At 35.6% G+C, this 18,648-nt stretch overlaps 1 protein-coding gene across 2 annotated transcripts in view; it reads right to left on the reverse strand.

Moving 5' to 3' along the window:
- The window catches only part of ZFPM2 (zinc finger protein, FOG family member 2), a gene marked incomplete at its 5' end in the record, with an annotated part of 474,948 nt that overhangs the window by 229,567 nt on the left and 226,733 nt on the right, over positions 1 to 18,648 (reverse strand). For both annotated transcript variants that reach the window (XM_080694918.1, XM_080694917.1), the window contains one exon: positions 4,535 to 4,653. In XM_080694918.1, coding sequence (XP_080551044.1) covers positions 4,535 to 4,653 — 119 coding nt within the window. The remainder of the gene's footprint in view (positions 1 to 4,534; positions 4,654 to 18,648) is intronic.

The raw sequence follows: 18,648 nt of genomic DNA on the forward strand, positions 1-18,648 counted from the left end.
AAATTAATAAGTATGCAGGATACCATGGTAGCAATAATCAAGAATTTAATGGAATTCAATCAGAAGAATTTTTTTCCAAAATATGTATTTAATTTTAATGAAGTAACTACATTTTATAATTTAAAAATGCTATTTTTAAGTAAATAACATAATTTGACATTTAAACTCTTAAGACAAAAAACAGAAAATTGGGCCATTAAGATTTTCTATTAAAAAAAATCCATGACTGTTTTTTGATACTGCAAAGTATCTATATGCTTTAAACAGTTTGAAATTTTCACATATATATACTGAATTATTTAAAATATTAACGATGGAATAAAATAAGTATAGAGTGGTCTGGAAATAGTAAAGCGAAATAATATTATCTAAGAAATAAAAATTTAAACTTCCACAAAAGTTTATTTTTCACACATCACATTTTAGCATATGATAAAAATGTTATAAAAATACAATCCTATATATACGTGGATAAATATTATAAAGATATAACCCAGATAATGAATAAAATGTGTGCTCCAATATAGATGTTCTTTTTATATAGCAAATGAAAAAGAGTTCATCATTTCTTAATAAACTATAGCTATCATTTCAGTTGTAGCACAATTTTGAAGAAATATGAGTGGCGACTTTTTTTTTTTTTTTTTTTTTTTGGTGGTACTGGGGGTGGAACCCAGAAGCTTTCTACCTCCGGGCTATACTCCCAGACCTTTTTTATATTTTATTTGGAAACAGGGTCTCACTAGGTTGCTGAGAGCCTCACTAAGTAGCTGAGGCTGGCTTCGAACCCGTGCGATCCTCCTGTCTCAGCCTCCCAAGCACGGGGATTACAAGCGTGCACCACCACGCCCGGCTGAGAGGTGACTCTTAAGTTGTGTTGGTGTCTAACATACAGTGATGATGTAGAAGGACAATAACTTTTGCTTTAAATGCCTTTAAAGTAGGGCTGGAGAACAAACAGAAGCCTCCACACAAACATTTAGAAAACCATTGACTTTCCTTACCATGTATTAGCTTGAGAAATCAGAACTATTGTTCTCTGCAAGGAATCAATGGACCAGTTTGCTCACCAAATTCAATCAACTAAGGTGTGCAGTGTGGTGAAGTCACTTCCTGAACCCTTTATGAAGAACTGCACCTAACACCTAGAATAATTGTTCAAATTATTAAGTATCTGGCCTGGACTATAATAGGATGTCTGCTTGTTTAACCTTTAAATATATGTGAAATTTCTCATCATTATACAGATAAATACATGGATTTAGGAAGTAAAACACAAGCCTGACGAGCGTGGTTTTGCACACTTGTAAATCCCAGGATTAGGGAGGCTAAGACAGGAGGATCGTGGTTCACAAACAGCCTTAGCTACTTAGTGAGGCTCTTCACAATTTAGTGAGACCCTGTTTCAAAATAAAGAATAAAAAAAACAGGGAAGGGGTGTATCTCGGAGGTTGAATGACCCAGAATTTCATCCCAGACCCGCAAAAAAAAAAAAAAAAAAAAAAAAAAAAATCCCGTAAGCCCTTATAATATCAGATATTATTTGAAAGGTTGGTAGCATAAACAGTTCCTATTCAATATTATGCTAAGCAAGATTAGTCAGTTGCAAAAAGTAAGAAATGGGATGTTTTCCCTAATATGTGAAAGCTAAGGTGAAATGGGTCATAGGAGGAACTCTAGGTGAAAAAGGAGATCCTACAGGGGAACAAATGAGGCACCCTAACTGTGGGGATGGGAGGGGAGAAGAGGGAAACTCTTTAAAGTGCACAATGTACTTATTCATATCATAGTCAACCACTAAGCCAAGCATGGGAGGGAGGGATGGGGAAAGAGTGGGGTGGGGACTGGGTGTACGCTAATTGGATGATGTGTGCATTTATGTCTATGCAAGTTTTTTACCCCATCATGATGTATAAATACAATGCACCAATAAAAAATTAAAAAATAAACAGTTCCTATTTATTCCAATCATTTACTTTTAGTTTGAACCAATAACCTCTGTCATACTCCCACGGCACTGAATAAATAGAAATCTACACATGCCAGTTTCTTTCACGTAATAATTACTTAAAGAAGAAATTTCTTTCATGTAATAAAGCACTGTTGCTAACCCAGTACATTTATCAAAACCCCATCTGGAAGTTTTTATGTCCCCACAACATAGATTGAGCTGTTTAATAGCTAGTAGATTCATCCTACATAAATGACAATTAGAAAGACTTTTATCAAAATATATAAGTATCAAATTTCTGGCACTTCCAAGAAATATGTAACATTTTTCTTCCCAATTTTTACTTATTCTATCACTTAAAAGAGCTGAGAATGGTGGTGTACGACTGTAATCCCAGTACTTGGGAGGCTGAGACAAGAGGATACCAGGTTTAAAGCTAGCCTCAGCAATTTACCGACACAACTCCACAACTTAGTGAAACCATGTTTCAAAATAAAAAATAAAATAGGGCTGGGGGTGTAGATTAGAGATAGAATACCCCTGTATTCAATCCCCAGTAACACATACACATACATACCTTTAAATATATGTGAAATTTCGCAGGGCATGGTGGCGCACGCTTGTAATCCCCATGCTTGGGAGGCGGAGACAGGAGGATCGCTCAGGTTCGAAGCCAGCCTTGCTGGTTTAAGAGACCCTGTTTCCAAATAAAAATATAAAAAATAGGTCTGGGAGTATAGCCCGGAGAAGGGTTCCATCCCCAGTACCACCACCACCAAAAAAAAAAAAAAAAAAAAAAAAAATGTGTGTGTGTGTGTGTGTGTGTGTGTGTGAAATTACACATACACACACAAGCAGGAGTGGGTGAGGCTTTCAACTATTATTTTCACTGTATCACATGTGGTAAGTTGAACAGTGTCCTCCCAAAGATATCCACATCTTAATACCTGGAAATTTTTTTTTTTTTTTTTTTTTGATGGTACTGGGGGTGAAACAAAGAGGCCTTCTACCTCCAGGCTATACTCCCAGACCTATTTTTTTAATATTTTATTTGGAAACAGGGTCTCACTAAGTTACTGAGAGCTTCACTAAGTAGCTGAGGCTGGCTTCAAACCTGCGTTAATCCTCCTGTCTCAGCCTCCCAAGTGCTGGGATTACAAGCCTGTGACACCACGCCTGGCTAATACCTGGAATTTGAAAATGGTATGTTGCATGACAAAGGTAAATTTAAAAAGCAAACAGAATTGGAAGTTTCAATAAACTAACCTTCAAAGAGATCAGCCTAGATTATGCAGGTGAACTTAGATAAGGATAAGGTCCTTACACAAGGAAGAGGGAGGCAGAAAAATAAGGGTTAGAAAACTAACATCAAAAAGTATGCAAGTAGCATGGTTAACCTGGACACTCATTGTCCAGAGTGGGGGAAGAGAAGTGGGGGATGGGAGAGGGCACCAAGCACAGTCTGAATGTATGCCATTTTCAATATGATTTACATAAAAATAAAATAAAATAAAATAAAATAAAGAAGCTGGGTGTGGTGGCACAGGCTTGTAATCCCAGCATTCAGGAGGCTGAGACTGTGAGGTTGGGGACAGCTTCAGCTACTTACTGAGGCCCTTTGCAACTCAGTGAGATCCGGTTTCAAAATAAAGAATAAAAAATAGGGCTGGGGGCGGGGCTCGGAGGTAGAATGCCCCTGGGTTCCATCCCCAGCACCAGAAAGAAAAGAAAAAAAATCAACTCAACCTGCTATTGCTGGCTTTGAAGACGGATAGAGGCCACAGACCCAGGATTGTACAAGGACAGCTTTGAGAAGCTAAAAAACAAAGAAAATGTTTGTTCCCAAGAGCCTCCAAAAAGGAGCAGGACCCTACCAGACATTTTAAGAGTAGCCCAGTGAGACCCACTTTAGATTTCATAGTTTCAGAAGAGCAAGATAATAAATATACATTGCTTTAAGTCATAGTGTTTTGTGGTGATTTGTGATAGTAGCAATTAAAAACAGATTTATTCAATTAAGCAATGAAGTTTAAATATAACCAAATAACCCATCTCTCCATTAATTTTGAAACATGTAGCTAATCAATTATCCATATAATCTTACCAAGCAGTATACTTTCTGATCTCAGAACCTGTACAGAAAAGTTAACAACAAAAATTATAATGGCTAATCCTTTATAACCTTGCTCTTAGAGTACAAACAATATTACCAAGGAATAATAAAGTTGTTTATTTCTTATTCTTCATGTAAACCTGTAATGTACGACAATTAATTTGTGTCATCTTAAAAATAAAGAAAATTGTACATATTATTAAATGTGAACAGTCTTAGTCTGGCTAAGCAGATAAAGCAATAAGCTTATAAATTACCTTACCAGCTGACCATTTAATATGAGTAACCTGTTTCCTTCTAAATTTGGTGTTTATTACTGTCAGAGACAAACAACTTGGAAAATATCCAAGTTTTGCAGTCCATGCAAACAGGGGAAAACAAACTTATTTTTAGTGATTTCACTGGGAAACAAGCAAAAAATAGCTTGTGGCCCACTACAAATTATTAAGGGTCTCAGAACGTTTACATACCAAGGAATTATTATTCAGGTCCATCTTCCCAGCAAACGGCCCCCAGGTTGTTCCCACAGGAAGTTGCTGCCGACTCTGAATTTTTCGTTCTCCATCTTTCTGAAACACCTCCAGCTCTCCTGCAGACAATGAAAACAAAGGTGAGGGGTTAGAATAATTTCATATGATTCCTACCATAGCCACCTCTTTCTGTGTTTGCTTCACATACACAGTATTCTTATATTCACATAAAGAAAGTTAATTATGCTTGTCTGAAAAACAACTGAATTTGTTGTCCTGAGAAGAAAATGAAACTTATCCTTTTAATTGTATTCAAGGGCCAGGCATGATGATGCATCCCTGAAATCCAGTACCTGGGAGGCTGAGACAGGAGGATTGCTGGTTTGATTAGGAGACCAGCCTCATTGAGTGAGACTCTTTGAAATCTAGTGAGATCTTGTTTCGAAACAAAAAATGAAATATAAAAGAGATTGTAGCTCAGAAGTAGAATACTCCTGGGTTCTATCCCTATGTAACACTACTACTAATAATAGTATTGAAATATAGTCTAATTTATTTCTTGTATCTTCTCAAACATATTATCTGCTGATGTCAAATCTTTAAAAACTTGAAATAATAATTCCTTAAAAAGCATCGATCCAAGGCCAAAACAGATGATAGTCAAGAAGCATTAGGACAATAATATAAGATTAAAATTCTAACATTTATATAAGACTGTTGGATACAATATTCAGATAATTGTCAAAAGTGCTTGAAATTTTTCATAAATTACTACTATGGATAAAATAGCTAGATGTACAATAAGAAGCGATACATATTTTCTAAAATAAAAAATGGTTAGATAACTCTGGGAGAAAGAAGTTTGCAACTGATGGGCACTTGGCTCGGGCGACACTCGGGTAGTGACCCTGAAGGCAGCTACTGGACCCCGGAGTTCCGACCGCCCATATGGGGTGTTCGGCCACTTTTCTCTATTCCCTTCTGGCAGATCATGCGGACTCCGGAAGAAAGCAGCCTGCACCTGAAGGCAATTGGCTTGGGCTACTCTCAAGTATTGTCCTGAAGGCAGCTGCTGGACCCAGAGTTCCAGACCCTTTGGGGGTGTTCAGCCACCCTTGCCCCATTCCCTGCTGCTTCCAATAAACCTTTTACTCCCCTTAAAAAAAAATAAAAAATAAAAAATAAAAAATGGTTAGATAAAATCAGAAGTATAATCTGTCTATGTGATTGTGTAAAGTAGAAATTTATTAATTTCTTGGTTATAAAGTAATCAATAAAATGAATAAATTAACATAAAAATAAGTGAGGGTCTCAAAGCTTCAATGAAACAATGGCCATTTGCCTAAATGTGGCTTGAGATTAACAACAACAAAAAAATTTTCATCAGGAATTAGAGCTTCTATTTAAATAATTAAATTGATGATATTTATGCCCTGACAGTGTCATATTATTACACATAATATGATACTGTCATATCATATTTTATTTTAAATACATTATGACAATATCATATTGTATTTTAAAAATTTCTCAGTAATATGGATTATTGATTTTTACTAATATTACTTTTTTGCCCACTTAGCAGCAGACATAGGAATAGAAAAAACAGAATAGTAAGAAGCATAAATGGAATTCTGTATATAATAGAAAGTACAGAAAAATGAAATGGAATGGAATGTATTAAGTAATTACATTCTTTAAATGATATATAAGTCATGGTAGGTAACATAATACAACAGTGTTGCTTTGGTTTCTTTTCAATCCAGTAGTTATCTTCCAATACTTGATTCAATCTTGATGTCTCTATAATCAACACCATTAACCTTAGTTTATTGTATCTTTTCTTTTTTTATTACCATGTGTGTTACTTTTTAAAAATAAAGTCTCAGATGTTACTTTTCATGTTTTTATTATTGCTTATCCTAACAACCAAAATCAGTTTATAAACTACAACCACTAAAATATTGTGAAATATAAATTTATCTGTGTCTCAACATTGAAATTTCAATGTTTAGAACAATTGCTCTATTCACAATAAAATATTACCTTTAATAACTATACTTCCATTCTCCCTTCTCATCCCTTTCTCACTTAACCACTATACTGAAAATGAAAAAATTCATTAAGACAGACATATACTCCTCAACTTTTTTTTCTTTCATTCTGATATCCCAGTAGCTAAAGATTATCAACAGTGAGAAAACTGAATCCGGAAAAATGCAATTCATCCCAGCTTCTAAAAGACAGCTTTATAAGTGGAATACTTTTTATGGTAAATAACATATTAATGCTCAAGTACCAAACCATGAAGCTTATTCAGAGTCCAGAGAATATGGAACTATAATAATTTAGTTTTGGCATGGGGCATAACAAACCTATTTCTGAGATTTTGTTTTGAATGTGGTCTTTACCCTTGATTAATCTTTTAGACTAATGCATTAGATTCAGCTGCCTTGTATAGGATCTTTCACAAAGACACAGAATAGCTAACAATGTACTATAATGTCAAAAAGGAACCTGTATAAAATGTCTGTTAATGTATGCATATTCATAATGGAGTCATTTAAACCTTTTGTGATATGTGTTCTATTTGAAAGAAACTGTCTAATTTCTATCAGATAATAGTTATTATTTTTAAACTGTTTATATTTTAAATAATTTCTTTGCAATTTACCATTTAAGAATGAAATATATTTCAATCTCTTAGCAAAATGCTACTTGAGTTTTCTTTTCTACACAAATATGCCCAAATATTTTGATTGTTTTTTTATACATATAAAAGCCATGTTAGATTTAAATGATACCAAAGAAATCACAAGAATCTTTAAAGATCCTTTTAAAAAGAAGCACGTCCTTTTTTCTGTCACTGACATATTTAAATTATAAAGAATTCAGACTCATTCAAACAGTGACTCCTTATCTAAACTTGTGGATTTACAAGCAGGTCTGTCTTACTACAAACTTAGGGCAGATCATAAAGTGATATCCAAATATCTCCAAAGTTCTTCAGATGTCTTTTGCTATGCATTAAAACTTTAAACAGGCCAAAAAATACTTTTAAGAGCTCTTAAAGACGCCCACCACACAAAACTGGTTACAATCCAAACTATCAAGTCCATATTTTCAATTTTAGTATATAAATAGGCAAACCCTAATCTCCTTTCTTGCTCACCTAGAAGGTATGTTGAGGTTTATTTAAATCTTTTCTGTTGGTAAAGTAGTTAAAAATAATTCATTTATTCAAAACAGTATTTATAGAAAACCACAAGTATAATGCAAATGATTAGGACTTACATAGTACCAAGACTAAGTAGGTTATAATGATAGAGAAAGAAATAAGATATTGCATAAATAGAACTTAAAATCAACTTTTATGTTGTTTAAAAGTAAAACATTTTAGCCGGGCGTGGTGGCACACGCTTGTAATCCCCGCGCTTGGGAGGCAGAGACAGGAGGATCGCGCAGGTTCGAAGCCAGATGTGCTGGCTTAAGAGACCCTGTTTCCAAATTAAAAAAATATAAAATAGGTCTGGGAGTGTAGCCCGGAGGTAGAAGGGCTTCCAGGAACCCCAGTACCACCAAAAATATATATATATATATATATATATAATATTTTAATTTTTCAAAGATTAAAAGTTGCTTTGAGAGAGAGCGGGTACTGCACTTTTAGTGCAATAATGTATTAAATTATACAGAGTTATAAAAGTTAGATTTAAAGATACCAAAGAAATCATGAGAATCTTTAATCTGGGTATTATACAACTCTGTATAATACCCAGGTTAATTGCCTGAAATTAATAAGTTAAATAAGTTGTATCTGTTCTAAGTTTTTAGTCTCTTATTGTTAAAAGAACTGGGTCAGTATCGTTAGCACTAGGTCACTACTTAGCCATTTTCCAACTCTGACCATCCTTGTAAAGAGGGTTTCTTTTCCCCAGATAAAACATACTATGAGTGGCAGAAGGAGCACTGGTCTGGTGAGTGAAAGATCCATGTTCTAGGACCAGGTTATCGTACAAATGGATGTTTGAAACAATTTGTTATTTTGAAATGAGAAGGTAGAGCTCCAATGATTTGTTTCTTCATTCCCTTATCCTTCTATTGATTAATTTATCCATTCTACAAATATGTATTTAGTATAGACAACAAATAAAATAGCCCTGGACCTAAGATGCACTGCAGGAAATGGAATCCATTTGGCTTTGAGAGATAAAGTAATTATTTAGGTTTTAGGGTGTGTGTGTGTGTGTGTGTGTGTGTGTGTGTGTGTTACTGGGGTTCCTGGAAACCCTTCTACTTCCGGGCTACACTCCCAGACCTATTTTATACTTTTTATTTGGAAACAGGGTCTCTTAAGCCAGCGCAGCTGGCTTTGAACCTTCGCGATCCTCCTGTCTACGCCTCCCAAGCATGGGGATTACAAGCATGCACCACCAGGCCTAGCCAGGTTTTAGGTTTCAAGGACTGAAAAATCTATGAATGAAATTCAGGTATGTCACTATTCATGTGTGTCTCATGGGCACCTGGGACAGTGGCCATGAACCTGTTGAGCAACCAAGGGACTCGTTGAGAACCGGAAGGAGGAAAGAATAAATCAAAGAATATCACAACTTTTAAAAGTAAAAAAAAAAAAAAAAAAAAAAATTACCAGGGATAATATCACGTTCATAGATGTTTGGAGTGAAAGAAATTTTGTAGCATAGTTGACCACAACGGAGCCTGGGATGGATCCGAACTGACTGGGAAAAGTATAACTAGAATAAGCCATGTGATTCAGAGCAAATTACTTAGCTCTTTGAGCTTTAGTTTCTGCATACAAAGTGGGAATTATGATATCATTCTCAAAGGACTGATGTGAAAATTAAATCAGACAACATATGCAAAGTACCTAATAAATATTTACTACTTTACCCAAAGTAATAGAATCGGATGTATACACACTTCCCTCCTCATATCCAAGTGTTCATAACTGCAGTATGGAAGAGGGCCACCATCTTTCCTTGTTGTCTCTATACAAAACACTCCACACACTTTGGCTTGTCTTCCTTTCCACTGTTTCCCATACTCAACCTTTTTATATGCATTGTTCAGGTTTTTATGATTGAGACATAAATGAACAACCAGCCTCAACTCACTCTCGTGCAGGCTCAAATCCCCACCAGAACAAACTTATTAGAACTGCACTCTCATCGCCCACTTGTGCAAGTTCCTGCACTGGCACTCTTTTGACATCTCAGCTTGAACCTCTGTGCTTGGATTTTAATTTCACCATATGGATGCTTCACCATGCCTGCCTCACTTTCAGGTTTTACTTCTCTGACAACCGTGTTCCTTCCCCCTTGAGGAAAATCTTCTTCACCATCTTTCCTCCTGATCTCCAGGATAGCTCCCGCACTTTTCTGAGACTTCCTCCTGCTATGTAGCAGACCACACCATCCTCCTGACTATTTTAAAACACCTTATTAATGTTACAAGATCAAGCCCAAACCATGAAGCATCTCTGAATGCAAGAGCACACTGAATTCCTCCCTCTAGTCCCGCTGCATTTATGGTCCAAACCAGATAGTTTTGCATTTAATTATCCCCTAGCAATGCCCCTTGATAGCTTCTTTTACCTTGAAAAAATTATAAACATGTAGATAAATTTCTGTGCATCTGCTTAATAATAGAGTTTGTAACAAGTGGTACTTGCAAAATACAAGTTGAACACAATTAATTTAGATGAAGAGTTTCATAATATCATGTATCTCAAGGTAGGACACTTAAAGTTGATTTTGAAATTAAATGAAAATTGTCTCAATGTGTCTTCTCTTTATATCACATTTTATTTGTTCAACCTTCTACTACATTCATATATGTTACCTCATCTGTGAAATATGGAACAGGAAGAAAAATAAAGCCTTCTTGTCTCTGTCCAGTTCGCATTTTTGCAGCCATTCTTCAAAAAGAAGCCTTATTTTTTAACATGCTGAGTAAGTTCACAGAAAATATTTGAGACACAGAGGATGGACTAATCAATTTTGGTAAAAGATAATATTGTTAGTGCTGAGGGCTGTTTCTCTTATCTTCTTGATAATGCATACTTTTAAAAGTCTGTGATTACTCAAAGACGTATGAGAGCTTCACTTAAAAAAAAAAAGCCTCAAGTTAAATCACTACCAAACACCCCACAGCTTTAAAAATATCAACCCAAATCCTGGCTTTAATAAAAGAGACTATTTTGAAAATAATTTCAGTCACCAGCGATGCCCCTGAATCTTTTTCACTGGAGGGGCTATCAAGACATTGTTTTGTTTCTTTTAATAGGATTGTTATAATGGCTCTTTCTAAGCAAAATATGTGAAGATAATAGTACACTAAAGGATAGGACACAAGATGTGGACTTTTAAACATAGTCACCAGCAATCATGCTTCCAAGGCATTCTGCATTAAGTTGATGATATAAACACATATGGTATTTACAGAACATCTCTTAACTCTAGGTTCCGGCTTCATAGAAGAACATGATTGCAAGTAAATGAGAAGACAGATCACATTTCACTTGCTGAAAAATAAACTTGGGGTTGGTTTAAATTTGGGTTTAAATATATAACCAAATTTCAAAGCAGTCCACATGAATGGGCTCATCATGTTTATCGGGCCTTCCTATAGCAGAAGGCTAAAGCGTCAGAACCCATATTTATATTTTCTTCATGGTTGGAAAACATTATACATCATGGTATCAAACATGGACAGCCCTGAAGTCATGCTGAGTTCAAAAACCGCTCAAAGAGTCTAAAAATCTCAAAACATTTTCAAAGTCAGCCAAGGTGGCCAAAGTATGGCAGTGCTCTTGCTATTTCTGGTTTAACCATTTGACAGCTGCCTGCCAGATACATAGAGGGTTAGGGTGTCTGACTGCTGATTATCTGCAAAGCCAAACCACAGTTTTGTCATCTTTGGTATTTCTCCAGGCATTAATAACCACATGTTTCATCTACATTTTAAGACAAATAGCGCCATTTCTTTTATGTTATATCGACCCACCTCTAAGCATGCTTTGACTCAGTAAATGATAGTTCTTGGTTGGTGTCTACAAATTGCCTTAGAGGGATACCTTTTCTAATTTTCCTTTGCAATTTTTGACTCATACAGTCACAAGGCACACTAAACTACAGTTTTGAACATAAACGTGAAATACGGCATTCCCTATTCAAGTACTCCAGTCAAACCCTGATAAATCAGGCCGGCCAAGCAGTGATCTTATCCCTTCTGACTCTTTAATAAATCGAACCTTGTAAGTTCCTACTGTTGGAACTTGTCACTAAATGAAATTGTGACCTTATCCGGCGCATGAACTTATCCTGCTGACAACTACATTTATTGTGTGGATAAGAAAGGGGGGAAAAAAAGAAAAAAAAAAAAGAATAAGGAAAAAATGAGATATTTGATAATTCTGATCTTAGCCATATGTAACTCTAACAGATGGGATCTTTTTGATGTTCCATTAATGATTTGCCAAAGATGAGTCTCTATGTAGAGAAAAATGCTCACCCTAGGTATGTGCTGGGGGCACTACAGATGGTATTAAAAGTGCATGAAGAGAACCGGGTGACAGCAGCGAATCAGAAGCTATTAGTCTAACACAAAGAGCCCTGAATTAGCTTGTAATTGCACTGGAAAAGATAACATAATGGTACTGGCCAAATAGAAACATTCCCTTTTCACACAATGCATTCAGTACCTAAAAACTCTACAAGAAGATGCCAGAATTGTCTAAAGCCCAAAGCAACTTCAATCAGTGCATTCTCAAGAATGCAAAATACTACTTCAGGCAATAGTTTTTTAAAAAGCCCTAGAAATCAATACATACAGTGTTTCTTAGGAAGCAAACTTAGATTTGTACACTACCAAATATTGGTTTGTATTACAAACTTAGCAACCTATTGCCCTATTATTTTGGCTGGCCTTAAGGATTAATTCTGAGGCTAGGCATTCTTTCAATCTATCATAAGGTCCATTGAAACTTGTCAATTATCATCTTCAAAATAGACAAAAAGAAAAGATATGAGGGTAGGTAGCAATATTACTGCTATAGAAAATTCTCTTTAAAACAACTTGATCTGAAATAACTAGATAACTTTCACCTACATCCTCACATATAAAATAAATTTTATTATACAGAGGCCATGTTCAAGGTTTGGGAGAAAGAAATTGCTGTATTCTGCCCTTTGCTCGGTGGTCTATTTATATGAACCAAGCAGCAGAAAAGAGCTCACCATCCCAGATATCTGAAAATATTTACCTGGAGTATGACTAGCTCTGGCAAATGTTTGGAAGACACATTGGAAGGAGGAGCTGCAGTCCTTGGAGACTTTTCAGCTGCTGGAAGGAGGAGGAGCATCAACAGTCTACGCACAGAAACCTGGCACAGTGTGCTTCTCGGCTGCCAAAACCCCTCTCTGACCTTCCAGACAGCACTCCCTGTCACAGGCTGACCTAATACCACTTCCTGATCCATATCTTGAGAAACAGAAGGAGGTTATATTTCGGGAGCTCTATGGTAAGGGGAGAATCACCCATGAAACAACGTCGGGAAGCGGGGACAGAAGTCAGCATGCCTGCAGGAGAGACACGGAAAGGCCAGGACACGGTCAGCGCTGGTCAGAGAGGATTTCTTTTCTCTAAGGAGAAATTTCTCGGAAGGAGAAATTCAGGATTAAAATCATCCATAGTTCCGATCTAATAAGTAAGGGAGGAATACTCTGTGTGTATATGTGTGTGTGTGTGTGTGTATGTGTGTGTGTGTGCGTGTGCGTGTGCGTGTGTGTGTGTGTGTGTGTAGGGGTGTGTGTGTGTGTGGTGTCAGTACTTGAAAGGCCGAGACAGGAGGATCGTAGGTTCGTGGCCAGCCTCAGCTACTTAGTGAGGGAGAAGTACTTTTTAAGGGACATGTATGATACAACATCGAGGCATCTCATTGTTTCTACGGTAGTAAATGTGAATCACATAGTTTTATACATAGTCAACATGCACTATGTAAATTTCCTACAAGTTTTGCCTGGAAGAAAATATCCATATGAGGCTTCATTTGGGAGTGGGAAGCGACTTTTTAGATCACAATGTTAGAGAATCAAAGAATGTCAAAATGCTTTAATAAAATAATTAACATGAGAAAAACCAAAACATATATTTTGAAAGCTTTTAATCTAATCTAGAGAGGTAATAACACACAATCAAGTACTCTCAGCTGTCAGGTTGGTGGTGCACATTTGTAATCCCAGTACTTAGGAGGCTGAGACAGGAGGATCACAGGTTCATGGCCAGTATTAGGTACTTAGTAAAACCCTCTGCAACTTATTGAGACTCTTTTAAAATAATGAATAAAAAATAGAACTGGGTTGTAGCTCAAAGTAGACTGCCCCTGGGTTTAATCCCCAGTACCGCAAAAAAAAAAAAAAAGTACACTCAGTCAATAATAAAAAGATGCAGCCCCCTAAAAGTTGTGATCCTGTATAGATTTTCAGATTTAATTCATAGAACAACAGAACAATATATGAGGCATCACTTGATTACTTGATTATTTCAAAAAAGAGTTTGAAAGATAAAGTAGAAAATAGAACCATAAAGTTACTAAAAATTTAACATGCCACCAGTGAATTTTTTTTTTATTGGCGCATTGTTGTCATACATCTTAATGGGGTACAAGATGGTAGAGGCATACTGCACACATCACTCGTAAATGAGTGCCCTTCTCCAATTTCCACCCCACAAATGAATATTGATCCATATATAATACTGAAATATTCTATGAAGCCCTGATGCAGATCCCAAAATTTGTGAGAATAAATCCTATGCAGTAGTAAGTGCTATAACTATACTGCTTTCTTAATTCTCTTACTGTAATGGCATCTCCAATAATGACAATATGTATTTATTTAGTGTGAAAATATCTTGGTCCTGGGAAAGATCTAATTTGTATGCTATAATACTAACATGAAATTGCTAATTTTTTTCTGGCTGATCACAAATATTAATGTCAACAGAATAAAAGGAAAGGCAATTACATTCTTAAATTATACAGTTTTATATAGTTCTATTATATAAAAATCAAAACACAACTTGGAAAGACCAAGATGATGATTAATCATGAACACTGACATTATAGATTACTACTATACCCATGTAATTTTCAATTAATTCCCAGCTATACATATCTTGGGTACCAGTTTGTAAAAAAAAAAAAAAAGATATTTATTGAAATTTCATGTAGTAATTTCCTTACTTGCTTTAATAAATTGTATTTTCTAACAGAAAGGGTTTTCTAAGTATCCTAAACACAAGTGTTTTCCTGAACAACACTGAAATTCCCTTGAGAAAAAAAAAATTAATCTGAACCAAAATTACATGAATTGACATTTGTCCAAAGTCCTTGTTTAATACTGCATTTGGTGTGAGAGTCATGTTCATAGGCCATAGCGGGGCTTAATCATTGTAAACATTAGTTGAAGTGGCTACACATGATTTTAGCATTTATATAAAACATCTATTAGCTTACTCTATAACATATATTTAGTCTGTCTCAGCCTCCCAAATGCTGGGATTACAAGCGTGAGCCACCACACCTGGCTTAGTCTGGATAACTTACAATGAATATGTATTATTTACATAATTAAAAAATAATTTATTTCCATTTTTGGTGGAGAAGAACTATACCTCAGTGAATCAAAATATAAATACACCAAGTTAAGAAAGTTGTGCCAATACAGATACTTATTTCTAAAGTTCGAACTGACATTGTTGAAAATTTAGTAGTTACATACAATACTTCACAAAACTCAATTTCTAAATGCCAATCAAGGAGTAGTCATTTTCTCATAATTCTGGAATCTTTTACAAATGTTTACATATTTCTGCAATTGTACATAGTACTAAATTACATATGAATTACAAAAAAATTTTTTTTGCCCAAAGCAGGCTTCTTGAATTGTTTTTTGGATGCTGTACAGAGTCAGTCTTGCTGTGTTTTAAAGGCCTTAGCTGAATGGTCTTTTTTTCTCAAAATACTCATAATTAGTGTTATATTTTAATTCTAACGTCCTTTAATTCTAACGTCTCTCTGCCATCTTCTGATGTATACACCCCCTGACTTACACAGCTTCTTCTTATCAGAAGTTTAGATCTGATATCTCCCTTTGGATTACCACAGAGACTTGGGAATTCAAAGGGAAAATATGACCTTTAACTCTCATTTTTCATTATTTTCTTCTTTATAATAATAACAACCTCCTTAGAGGGAACTTTCTAGGTATCTCCACAATGCTTTGTATCTTGTAGGATTATTGAAGATACATAGACAGAAAAGGTATAATTGTTACCATCCAATTTATCGGGATTGGGCTCAAAGTTAAAGTGACTACAAGTTACAAAATTGTCTGATCCAGTCAACTTTATCAAGCTTTCTCCTTAAAAAAACAAAACAAAAAAACAACTCAACTAGGTGGATGCATTGACTTCCAGGCCCAATATCATACCAGTAGCCATTAGAGTGGATTCATTTATAAGATTAGCTGCCAATCAATTTGGAAAGCTGGATGTGCATGCCAAAACGATAGGGCCATAGGGCAAGTTTTGAAGGAGGCAAGGTGGTAAAAAAGGATTAAAAAACAAAGCACTAGGAAAGCATTGCAGAAGAAAAGGTGGAGAAGTTATTATATGATTATCAGAGTTCACAATAAACTTTTACATTTCTTTCTCAAAAAATTCAGAAGAAGAAATCTAAGGCACTTGAGTTTAAGACAGGGGGGCGTTCCTTCTCAACGTGGATGATTATTCTTCAAAGAAAATGTGTAGTTATTAAATAAATAAAACTTTTCTGCTTAAATACGTCAGTAATTATTAGCCTAAGAAGTGATATACTGATGTTTTCCTTTTCACGAATGAAAATGTAGAAGAGCCAGGACATGACACACACCTGTAATTCTCAGTACTTGAGGCTGAAGCAGGACTATCACAGCTTTGAGGCCAGCTTCAGCAACTTAGCAAGGCTCTAAGAAACTTATCCAGACCCTGTTTCAAAAGGAAAAGAAAAATAGGACTGATGGGCTTAGTCCTGAGGTAGAATGTCCCTGAGGTAGAATCCCCAGCACCACACACACCAAAAAAAAAGATTATGTAGAAGATATTTAAACACACCAAGGTGATGTCCTATTTGTTCATTTGCATTGATAGCACTTTCTCCAGAGATGATTCTCTGATGAAAAATTACTCCAACCTTTTGCAAACTAGTAAACCTGTTTCCCTTGCCCTCTGTAACTCGTGAACTATCTTTCAGCCATATATTTAACACACCCATGTAGTCAGGTATGAATGTGTTCAATAGATGTGCTATTCTCCTCCTTTCCTCTTTTCTTCCTTCTTTCGGCTCTTTCCCATTCCAAAGTGAATAAGAAGTAGGGATATGCCAGAATTTGAAGAAGGAAGCTGACGGAGGCTAGGAAGGAAAAAAGTGAGAGAGCTGGCTGATATTTTTACTCATGAGTACAATTCTGATAAATTCAGCATTTGCTGCTTGGATCTAAGGATTGATCCTTCCTCCACATGAAAGGAGCTGCATCTGAAACCATCATTTCTGAGGAGTGACCCAAGATTGAGAATCCTAATTTGTGACAAGGCCCAGCAGGCCATCAGGCATTATATTCCTGCACACATAATTATTTCCAACACTAGATTATGCATAAAAACACGTTCAACTGAACTTATTTAAATACCTATATTTATTCAATTGAAAATATTTGTGAAGCACTAATAATTCTAGGCGCAAAGCTGGATACTGGAGATACAAACAAAAATCTAATATGAAACTTTTTCTTAGATGAATTATTGTAATACTGGTGAGATAATTAAGACCCAGCATAATAAGCTTTTGGCGAGAATGTAAGATAAAATTTGGCCATCCAGGGAAAGACATCTCCTAAGGCAACCTGGAGAAATTGAGGACAGTATGTCAGGAGAGCTGTCAATGGACTAAAGCAATATAGACTCTTTAATAAATCAGAAACAATCTCTAGAAAATTAACACGATGCAATATCAATATGAACATTTAAACACATTTGTTATGTTTGCAGACAAAATTGTAAAGAAGAGGTTCAGTGAATGAGAAAGCAACACCTTGAGATCAAATTCCTGCCAAATCACGTGGCATGAATGACTTCGGTACTTGTTGGAAAAAACAGTTTTAACACCATAGAAGTCATAACTAATGGTAAGAGTTTCTGTTGTTGAATAGTGTAAATATGTTAACCTTGGGCAAAAGGATATTGTTGGAAAATATCTTATAAGGTGATGTCAACTTATATAATACTGCTTATTTATTATGAAATATTATTATATAGAAAAATCTACCTTGCTATTTTTTGTAATTTCATATGATAGAGATAACAATAATGGAAGCTATCACCCCATATAAAGCACTGCAGATCAGGGAGATGAGCTCATCAGTAAGTGTATACTGTGTCCTCTCAGTTTACAGTGCTTAGAGCCACAACAATCCCTTTTCATCATTTTCCCATGACTATCTTGGTGAAGTTCTGATGAGCTCATTTAGAACTAAGTGTGATGCATGGTATCAGAATCAGGTACCTGAAAGAGACCACAATTATTCAAAGTATACCTATGACACAAGAAGTGAGCTTCTTTTCTTAAAAAAACCCTCCATATTTTAAAAATCATTACTATTGTTTGATGACTGTATATCAGAATACTCAAAATAGTTTAAAAGATACTAAATTTAAAGAACATCTATAGAACTCCACTATATAAATGGCTAGACGTTGCCTACAACTATCAAGAGTTTCCATAAGTATAAAAACCAGAAAATATGTTTGAAATAATGGATATGTGCCAACTATGAAGACATTTTTATTTTTAAAAGGAATATGGGGCTGGGCGTGGTGGCACACACTTGTAATCCCCGCGATAGGGAGGCAGAGACAGGAGGATCGAGCAGGTTCTAAGCCAGCCGCGCTGGCTTAAGAGACCCTGTTTAAAAAAAAAAAAATAGGTCTGGGAGTGTAGTCCGAAGGTAGAAGGGCTTCCAGGAACCCCAGTACCACCAAAATAATATAATAATAAT

Source organism: Muscardinus avellanarius (genome assembly GCF_963383645.1).
Source record: "Muscardinus avellanarius genome assembly, chromosome: 4".
Taxonomy (NCBI): Eukaryota; Metazoa; Chordata; class Mammalia; order Rodentia; family Gliridae; genus Muscardinus; species Muscardinus avellanarius.